Here is a 10474-nt window from a genome sequence, read left to right as displayed (position 1 = left end):
CCTGCTAATTAATCGAATGATTAAGCTCACGCTGTGATTGGCCATGCGAATATATTATAAATTTGGCATAGCGGAAAGCATAAAACTCGTGAAATATTGTTGCTTTCTTCGGATCTTTCTAAAGTTGGGTAACACAACGCTTTGTTGTGTGGGATTCGAAAACGTTGCGCAATCCGGCAAGGTGAAACATTTGTCCCCCTTAAAATCGAAGGCATTGGTAAAATGCATTAATCAAATCCAAGTCGAACGCTTGTGGTTCGCAGAGAGTGATCTCAGAATAGCGCGGTAAAGTGAAAAGTCGGGGGAATTTGACACCTATTAAAACGGTTTGGTTTCGGTGTTTGGATTCTCTCGCTTTTGCTTTCATTGAGAGTCGAGAAATCGGCGTTAATTGAATATTGAGCCCTGAACCGAGGTTAATGGCTGCGGATTGGATGCGTTTTTCAGCATTCATAATTGCATTTTAATGCTATTTATATCGGGCCAAAAGGTGTATCATTAGGCAACCCTCGGCAGCCGGTGGTGGGTTACTTAATGACCCTCGGCCGAAAGGTCTTTTCAGCGTTTCCAGCCACCAAACTGTGAAAGAGAAATGGCCGAAAGGTGCGGAGAAAGCATCGCAGCAAGTAGCAACATCGGCAGACCAAAATCAAACCAACTGCAGCAATTCGCCAACATCGAAGAGCAACAGCAACAACCACGAGAACAGGTGAACAACTTACATGTTTTCGAGTGTGTAAATCCGCTGGGTGATTACTTTCGATTGGCGAACTGCCGAAAGGTTGCCGCCTGCTGATTTACTACTGTGTCTGCAGTGCTGCTGCTGATTAAGTTGCTGTCCGAGATTTTTTCACGCTGTTCGATTTGCATTATAGTTATCGTGCTCATTTAATAGGTGCTTGCAGTTTAGCAGAAGATAAAAATAACCTCTAACGAGTTTTCACTTTTTTTAGGTAGATGGTGTTAAACTTCTAACAAGAAAATTAAAGAAGAAAAGAAAACAGAAAAAGAAAATATTTTCAAACAGTGGCTTGGTTTTGAAAATACTTATTTTCTAACCAAAGCCATTTTTTAATTAGTAACTAGTGTTTGTATAATCATATTTGATTATTTGATTCTTTTACTTTGTTTTTCCTGAAAACGATTTATCCTTAATATCACTTATTAATATTACATATTTATATTACATTAGCTAGCTATTTTTAAATTGTATTTTCTCGGAATATTATAGTTATATTTCATAAAATACGTTTTCGAGTACTTCCCCTTTTTTAAGTTTACATGCATGGTTTTACATGAGGATTTCATTTTTACATTCGATCTTACTCAAGTGTGACCTTGTTATGTTCCTCCACAAACTGTACAGCACTGCACGCAACAGCTGATGGCTCCCGCGCCTTTCAACACTCTTTGCGCCAAAACTCGAACGCAGTTTGATGGTGTGTGTGTTTAACTCGGGAATGTTTTTGGTTTTTCTTATTATTAACAAAAAACAGTGACCCAGAAATATGAGCGAATCGGTTGCAGAAACTGCAGCTGCAGCGGAAAATGAAGAGCAGGCCGACGACTCTATGGAAAAGCTGGCGTTCGACGAGGAAGACGACAAGAATGTGTCCGCCGAAGATTTATTGGGTGGCAAAAGTTTGATGATGTCGGACGACAGCGAAAATGAAGACATCTCTGAGGAAAAAATCAGGAAAGTCTCACCCAAGGGCAGGAGCCAAAGGATGATGGAGATTGATTCAGAGGAAGAAGAAAACATGACGGAGAAAAAGCAAAACTCACCCAAAAACAAGGGGCAACGGCTGCTGGACAGCGATGAAGATGAGGTAGTGGCCTCCAGGCCCAAAAATAAGGTGTCCAATATAGATTCAGACAGTGAGGAGGAGAACCAATTGGATAAAAAGGAGGAGTGGAAACAGAAGAAACCTGTCAAGAAAAACAAGAAAAAATCTTCCGAGGATGATAAAACCCAGGAAGGTCAAGAGCTGGATAAACCTTCATTATCAGATAAGAAGAAGAAGGGGTCCAAAAACAAGAAACAAAAGCAAGAGGTGGAAGACACGGAGAAACCTTTCGAAAATAAAAAGGCAAAAAAGTTGGCGCACAATAAAAAGCAAATAAACAAACAGGGAGAACCAATAGGGAACGAGGAAATGGACTCACTAATGGACCAAGAAGAAGTTAAGAAAGCAGTTAAACCTTCTAAGAAACAACAGCCAATAAAGTTGGCCAAGAATAAGAAGCAGCAGGAGGACAATGAGGAAGATCAGCAGGTTGATCCGGAACAGAAGAAACCTACAAAAGGAAAAAAGGTTGGAAAGTCAAAAAAGGAATCTAAACTTAGCAAAGAGGAAGACTCCCCAAAGGATCACGAAGCAGCTGATGATCAGGAGAAATCTCCCGAAAAATCTGCTAAGAACAATAATCGCAATGTGGACAGTGAGGAAGAAACCCAGGTCCGGGAAAAAGATACCAAAAAGGACTCGCAAATTGACAAAAACAAAGATCAGGCGGTAAATCCCAAGCCAAAAAAGGTATCCAAGAAAAAATTACAAAAAGTGAACAGCGACGACGACATTCAGAACAACGAAGATGTTGAAGATACACCGGATCAGGACATGGAAGTGGACAGCGATGGCGGTGAGCAGGACAAACAGACCCCTCTCAAAAAAATCAAGAAAAAGAAACAACGATTGGACAGTAATAGCGAAGAGGAGACCCAGCCAAGTGAAATCGAAGAGGAAACCGTTTCGCTCAAAAACAAACTTAAAGGTTTAGTGGATTCCGAGTCAGAGCCAGAGGAGTCCGCTCCAGAAACCAGTCCTATTAAGAATAAATTGAAAGAAGTGGTGGACTCGGAATCTGAACCAGAGCTTAGCAACAACGAGGAATCAGCACAAGAGCAGGAAAATCCCTCTGGAGTTGTCACAGGAAAAGCCAAAAAGCCCAAAGTTGTGCGGGTTAGTGGGTCATATAAATAACTGAACTCGAATTCTAATTTGATTTATTTAAATAGGAATCAGCGAAGAAGGCGCTAGAGGGAATGCAGGCCATCCAAAGCGAACAGCAGCGTTTGCACCGCGAGGCGCACATCAATGTGCCCTACCATCAGCCAAAACCCAGGACACTAAAGGAGTTCCTTAGCCGGCGGACTATCAATGCTCCGTTGGCAACAGCTCTGGCTGGTGGAAGTCCCATGCCCAACAGGGAGCCAAGGAAGTCAGTAGGACTGCGGATGACCCGTGAGGAATTGGAGGCCTATGCGTAAGTTGAATAAAATACCGTAATAAAATTTAAATTAAATGTTCAAATTTTTAGGAAATTGATGGAGGATCGTGCCAAAGAGGCCACAGAGTTCTTTAAATCTGAATCCGAGTCAGAGGAGGACATTGATTCGGACAGTGAAGGGCCCATGGAGTTGAAAGACAATCCTGGGGTTTTGGATGAAGTTATAGATAATCCAAAAACCCCTGAACAAGCTAAGTCCCACACAGAAGAGCTGGCCTGCGAAGCAATGGAGGAGGACCTTGTAATGGAAGAAACGAGAGTGGAAGACCCCGTTCTCGAAGAAGAACCCATTGCATCCACATCAGCTGCAGCTGCTGTACGCTTTATAGATAATCAGGAGTCAGAGAGTCCGACAAAATCTCCCAGCAAAGTCTGCCTGATAACAGAGGTAGTGGAGCTGCCCAGGCTGGACTTGAGCACCATTAACATAACACCGCCTTCTAAACCTGCAACGCCAAGAATCAGCGAAGCCATTCGGAAATTAAAGATCGAGAAAAGCTTGGATGAAAGTCCTTCCTTGAAGGGTGATGCCAACATGGTTATCGACCTGGAAACAGGCGATATGTTCGCGAAGAAACCAACTGGAGTTGATGATTTGCTGAAGCGGCTAATGAAAACCAGAGAGGCCAAAAAGCACAAAACCACAGAGACTGTCAAGTGAGTTATACACTCTTTTAACCTTATTGGTCAACTGACATTTTTTTTAGCATTTTAACCACTGATCATGGGAAGCTGGAGATGTCCAAAGTAAGCATTCACCTGCACGAGGAGGAGATAGCTAAGGAACCCAAACCAGGAGCGGGTTACATGAAAATGCAAGAGCAGCTTAAGTCCTTGATCACCAAAAAACGTATGGAAGATCTACGCAAGAAGAAGGCTGAAGAGGAAAAGATGATGGCAGAGGACGAGGAGGAGGGCATGGATGTGGACGAGGAATATGAACCAGAAGATAAACCTGGCTATGCAGAGGTGACCATAAACGAGGATGAGGAGATCATAGAAGATGGCGAGGGTACAGCCGACGAGGATGAGGTTGCTGAAAACAACAAAAGTGATGCAGGCGAGGATGCAGAAGATGAACCAGTTGAAGAACATGCTGCGGAGGAAAACAGCAGTGAGAGTGAACAGGAAAGCAGCGAACCAGAGCCAGAACCCGCAACGCAAGGGAGGAAAAAGAACAGAATCATTAAGGCTTTTGCGGCCGACGACTCCGATGAAGATGATCTCGATCTGCTACAAACTCCTAAGCCAAGCAACATCGCTCCCATAACAGCCACACAGCTACAATTGTCCGCCCACAAGCTTTTCGATGCGGAAACTCGACGAACAGCGAGCGACGAGGAGAATGAGCTACTCGATTTGTGCTCCGGTCAGTTCCCGCAGTCCCAGATGCCTTCTTCCGCTGCACCCTCCGTGGATACGGCTGTTATCAGTCAGATTCCTATGACACAGTTTGGAGGCAGCAGCCAGGCACCCGATGAACTGGAGGGCCTTTGTTCCGGCACCTTTGCCTCCCAGGTTCCATCGCAAATTCCCACCCAGGAACCGGAGAAGCCAGAAGAATCACAAGAGCCTCCAATGGTGGCCAATAGAATTGTTTCAAGTGATGAGGAGGCGAAGGAGGATGCGCAGGATGCCGAAAAACCACGCAACAAAAAACTTACCAAGAAGAGACCAAAGAAAAAGGCTAAACTGGGATTTTCCGATGATGAGGAAAGCGATGGTGATGTCGAGGAGTTGGAGGAAGAAGAAAGCGAAGGAGAGCCTGTGGAGGAAATACCGGAAACTTTTGTGGACTACGATTCGGAGGAGAACGAAATTGTTGTGGAGATGACCAAGAAAGATCGCAAAATGAGAGCGGCCAACTTTGTGGATAAAGAAGCTGAGTTATCTGAATCCGAATGGGGATCTGCCGACGAGGACGAGAAGAACATGGATAACTACGACATAGAGTTGGGCGATGAGGATCACTTTGATCGCGATAAGCTGCGCCATGAGTTGGGACAGATTCATGCGTAAGTAGAATTAGTGTAATTATTCATTTTTCCAAAATAATTCAATTTGTTTCATGACAGCCGTAAAATGATGGATCAAGATATTCGGGAGGTGCGCAAAATCAAGGAACTGCTCTTCGAAGAGGAGGAGGAGGGAGCAAATCGTCAACGCCAATTTCGTTGGAAGAACGTTGAGAGTGGTTTTAGCCTAGAGGACCATCGTCCAGAAAATGGTGAAGGAAACGAGGGTAGTGGCGATGAGGAAAACGAGCATCTATGGCGAAAAATTCGATATGAACGCGAGCAGCTGCTTCTGGAAAAAGGACTGAAAGCGGTATGTTCACTTCTTAAGGTCTTTTTACTTATTGTCTAATAATTCTCCTTATTCCAGGAAGCAGCCTCTCCGCTCTCCACATCCGTGATAAACACCAGCAACTCTGGCAGTTCTATTCGCCGGCTAAATATTATTTCATCCAAAAAGACAACGGTGGAAGTAAAAAAGAGTTCACCGTTTCTGATCTCAAAAACATTAGTGGGCAAACAGCAGAAGAGTGCAGTTCGTGGTTCCTTTTTGGTTCGAGACCAGCAGACTCTCACAAAACTGGCAGGGCTCACCAAAGGACCCTCCGGCGATGTGGACCGAGCAGATGGTTCCATTTCTGTAAAAACAGCCAAGGCCAAAAACTTTGTGTTTGCCACGCTAACGGAGGAGGAACATGAGGTATGATTCTATTTGGATTTTTTAAATATAATACATTTATATACTGTTTTATTAACAAGTGTTTAAACTTTTAGAATCGAAAACGAAAGGCAGCCGATTTATTAAACAGTAGCACTGAAACGGGTGTGAATTTTTTGAAGAAACCTCGAATGGAACCTCGAAGGGAGAAGTGCCTTATAGATCAGCTTCTTTAAAATAATAATTTTTAATTCTAGACACACCTCTCTTGTACATTTTAGTTTAAATTGTAGTAGGATAGCTAATAAGAATAAAAAAAACTGAATACATTCAATTTGTACATGAATAGATTAAAACTAATTTCAAGTTTAATTCTAATTATTATGATTTATTCCAAGGAAATGATTTAAAACATTAAAAATAATTTTAAATTCGTTTTAAGGCAGACTAACGGTATGTTTCTATAATAAAAAGGTATATTTTAGTATATTTCTCCAGACGGATGGTATTTTGTGGCTCTCAGGCAGCGGTCATACTATAATTAAATGAATATGATTTGTATATAGAATCGTAAATATGTGAATCATTTATAAAGTGGATTCCAGGAGGCACAACAAAAAGTTCGCCGACGAGCGCCTCCTCCGCTGCCGATTACACTAATCTAATCACGACGTAGCGGCAAACTGCGCTGCTGCAGCTAAATTTTTACCCACCGGCGGAACGTATCAATCAGTAAACACACGCCCGAAGACGCCGCCGGACGTCCAAATCGAATCACAAAAAAATTTTAAAGTCCGACGAACAAATATTGAACAGAATGGTGGCCCCCTCCAAACTCAGCCAGGTGCTCAGCTACCAAAACTTCGTGCATGCCGTCTCCGGAGCAGCGGTGAGTGGTCAAATATTTGCCGGCTAAAGGTCAAGATGAAACCACTGGTGCTAATTTACATTTGGAAACCTTTTTTTTACAGGGTGGCTGCATTGCGATGAGCACCTTCTATCCACTGGACACTGTTCGATCCCGCCTGCAACGTAAGTTTCTGGGGACTGGGATTAGGCAATCGGGAAGCATTCGGCCTTAATGTAATCTTTAATGGGAACTTGATAAGCGGGCCTCGCTTTGATAAATCATATATACAATGTATATATTCTTACCTGCGGGCAAGTTCAAACTCCACTGTTTAAACTTTCTATTGATATGTTAAAGAGCCCTGTCTAATCAATTCCCGCGGTAATCCAAGTTTCTGTTTATAGATGGAACTCGATAGGATCTAGTTTCGGTTGCGAGACAAGATTGTGTTTTATTTTTGGAAAAATTCTTTTAATTTTAATAATTATTAAATTATTTATTTAAATACTTCAATACTTCCGATTAAGTGCTTGAATAGCATTATATCTTTTAGTCATTTATACTCATATGAACTCAACTCTTTTTGAGTGCCCACTTTATTTGCACCTTAAAGTACACTCTAAGTTTACAACATGCAAACGCATTAAACTTCCAATAGCCTAAGGCTTTTAGACTTTGACCTATTAACAGGTGTTATTGTCGAAAATGAAATAAACATGAATTATTAAACAATTCACAAGATCTTTTCAAAGGGCCCCTTGTTTTGTTTTCGCTTGCACTTCAACTCAAATAGAATATGTCAAATAATAGTCGATACTTACTGTACACGGTTTCATACATGCCAAGCTATAAAAAATTGGATAATTATCATAATAGGATTCAAGGTAGGGTTAATATTGTACACTTGGAATATGCGTGACAATTTAAATTAGCGACTTAATCGAATATAGGTGGGACATTCTTGTTCCTAGAATCTCCAAATAAAAACTGATTTTCACTATTATTTACCTTTGCAGTGGAGGAGACTGGTGAAGTGCGGAGTACCAAGCAGGTGATCAAGGAGATTGTGCTGGGCGAGGGATTCCAATCGCTATACAGAGGACTGGGTCCTGTTCTGCAAAGCTTGTGCATTTCGAACTTTGTCTACTTTTACACATTCCACGCCTTGAAGGCAGTGGCTTCCGGTGGTTCTCCATCCCAGCACAGTGCTGTGAAAGATCTGTTCCTGGGCAGCATCGCAGGCATCATCAATGTGCTCACCACTACGCCCTTTTGGGTGGTCAATACGAGGCTACGTATGCGCAATGTGGCTGGAACCTCGGATGAGGTGAACAAGCATTACAAAAGCTTGCTGGAGGGTCTCAAATATGTGGCCCAAAAGGAAGGCCTCTCTGGTCTGTGGTCCGGCACGATTCCATCGTTGATGCTGGTTTCCAATCCCGCCCTGCAGTTCATGATGTACGAGACGCTTAAGCGCAATATTATGCGCTTCACCGGCGGCGAGATGGGCAGTCTGAGTTTCTTTTTCATTGGTGCGATAGCCAAAGCCTTTGCCACCGTGCTTACCTATCCGCTGCAGTTGGTCCAGACCAAGCAGCGTCATCGCAGCAAGGAGCAGGATTCGAAGCCCTCCACTTCATCGGGAACCAAGCCGCGCACGGAGACTACTCTCGAGCTGATGATCAGCATATTGCAGCACCAGGGAATCCGTGGTCTGTTCCGAGGCCTGGAGGCCAAGATCCTGCAGACCGTGCTCACAGCCGCCCTGATGTTCATGGCCTACGAGAAGATAGCCGCCACCGTGGTCATGCTGCTCAAGCGCAACTAAATAGAGGCTCTAGTCTACCCGTAGTTTTACTCAACCAACCACTGTGTAATATGTAAGACAAACATACACAAAACGATTTAGGATATGGCCAGCACAACAGACTCCAAAGTTTAGCCGCTAAGCGTCAATGGATTAAAAAAAGATACAATGTTTACAAAAGAAAATAATAACTGGAGCGTTTTATTCATTTCAATCAGCACAGCAGATTGTTAAATCTATAGCTACATATATAATCTGCGCCCAAATGCACACGCGTTTACAGTGGTGACCGAAAAAACGATAACAGTTTAAATGCAATAATTAAGAATTGTGTTTTTTAAATATTCCGAGCTGCACTTCATTAAATTGCTCCCAAATCGGTAATCTTTTTTTTGCCGTAAAAAATCAATAAGTATGCATTTCGTGCTCAAAGTTTTTTATATATACTTCCAGCATTTGCTTATTTTAAGACTAACTGGCTGTCCCAATTGGTTGGAGTAAATTTCTTTTGTAGCAGAGAGTTTGCACTTTATTTTAATTAAATAAAGTAACTGAAACAAGAAGCATTTGGCCTTCACATTTTTGGCAACCACTGTAGGTGCCGATATAAATTACTTAGCATAAAATTTCCCTGCGCTCCTCCGTTGTTTTTCTCATCTCTCGGTTTTCTGGAGGGGACGACAATTCGACCGTCTCCTTAACATCCGATATACAAATATATACATGCCACACGACGACCACGAGGCAAGCTTCAAGTTCACTAAATTATGTACATTTGTGCGAGAGTGTGTCTGAACAAACACATATATTTACCCGACTTGACTCGACTTCTCCTTGACGGCCTGAACTTTTTACCATAAAGAACGTGGCACAGACAACCACCGCCATATTCACTTGAATGTATTTATTTAAGCCAAATAAAAAGGAAAGGAATGGAAAGTGTCCGGAAAAATGTGGGCCTGTTGAATCTTAAATGTAAGTATGTTGTAGAATGTAAGGAGCACTTCCACACTTCGCATGAATTCCAAGGAAAATCAATGAAGCAAAAATAGTTCATAAAGGGGCGTATAATATATGTTTAATATTATAATAATATTCTTCCAGCCGATTTAGTTTCTCTTAAAGCATAGGAAAGTGACCATTTGATTTTCCAAATGTGCAAACTTGCCTTTTTATTACGTCAGCTAAATGCACTTGAAATTGTTTTTCTTAGTTAAATGTACAAGAAACTTAATTTAAAACTTCAAGCCTTTTTAATCAAAGCAGAACATACATTTAAACACTATTTTTAATTTTAACTTTCTAGAGTCGTGTTTATTTGTATACTTTGCGAATCCCTAGATTTGTTTTCACCTTTTAAATTAATTTTGTTTAGTTCGCAGGGAATCCCTTGAAGCAGATTTCCCCCACCTTCTTCACTTCCGAATTTCCACAAAACTTTCACTAACAAATAGAGCTTGTTCTGGCTAAACAGCTTTCGATTTTAGTCCCTCCCCCGCACTTCTTAGAATTCTTTCAGTGCAGGAAAAACTGTTGCTTTCCACCAGCCTCAATTTCCTTTTGCCTTCCGTAAAACTTATGTGAGTGGAGGCTCCAGAGCCTGAAATCGAGATGGAAAGAAGACGTGGAGCAAAGACTACCTCATCTTTAAGGGCAACCACCCAAAACCATTTGAAACCACCAACCCACCCAACCACAGGCAGATGCCTTCAATTTGGCAGTTTGCTGTGTCGCCAAATGTAGTACGAAGAAAGTTTTCCCCCAAGCCTATGTATTTTTGTCTTTTCTTCAGAAAAACCATTTTACGTTGTGTGTACCGAGAAAATATTTTCCAATTAAAATATGTATTTCCA

General features: G+C 42.0%; 2 protein-coding genes across 3 annotated transcripts; both read left to right on the top strand.

Moving 5' to 3' along the window:
* Positions 1–1401: 1401 nt before the first annotated feature.
* On the top strand, positions 1402–6298 carry LOC108100598 (claspin). Of its 2 annotated transcripts, none has more exons than XM_017204580.1 (7): positions 1402–2963; positions 3020–3267; positions 3322–3948; positions 3999–5306; positions 5367–5619; positions 5677–6006; positions 6081–6298. In XM_017204580.1, exons 1-7 carry the CDS (start codon positions 1509–1511, stop codon positions 6198–6200), a joined length of 4341 nt encoding a protein of 1446 aa, XP_017060069.1. In that variant the 5' UTR covers positions 1402–1508; the 3' UTR covers positions 6201–6298. The 2 variants fall into 2 exon arrangements, with proteins under 2 accessions (XP_017060069.1, XP_017060070.1); XM_017204581.2 differs by having other exon boundaries at positions 6066–6145.
* A 182-nt stretch (positions 6299–6480) lies between these two features.
* Positions 6481–8812, top strand: LOC108100599 (peroxisomal membrane protein PMP34). The gene is made up of 3 exons (XM_017204582.2): positions 6481–6853; positions 6936–6996; positions 7831–8812. The coding sequence occupies exons 1-3, from the start codon at positions 6782–6784 to the stop codon at positions 8640–8642; spliced, it is 945 nt and encodes a 314-aa protein (XP_017060071.1). The 5' UTR covers positions 6481–6781; the 3' UTR covers positions 8643–8812.
* The last annotated feature ends 1662 nt before the right edge of the window (positions 8813–10474 follow it).

The sequence above is a fragment of the Drosophila ficusphila genome, unplaced genomic scaffold (assembly GCF_018152265.1).
Source record: "Drosophila ficusphila isolate 14025-0441.05 unplaced genomic scaffold, ASM1815226v1 contig_286, whole genome shotgun sequence".
Classification (NCBI taxonomy): domain Eukaryota; kingdom Metazoa; phylum Arthropoda; class Insecta; order Diptera; family Drosophilidae; genus Drosophila; species Drosophila ficusphila.
Note: the sequence above shows the minus strand (reverse complement) of the source record. Positions and strands in the feature narration are given on the sequence as shown.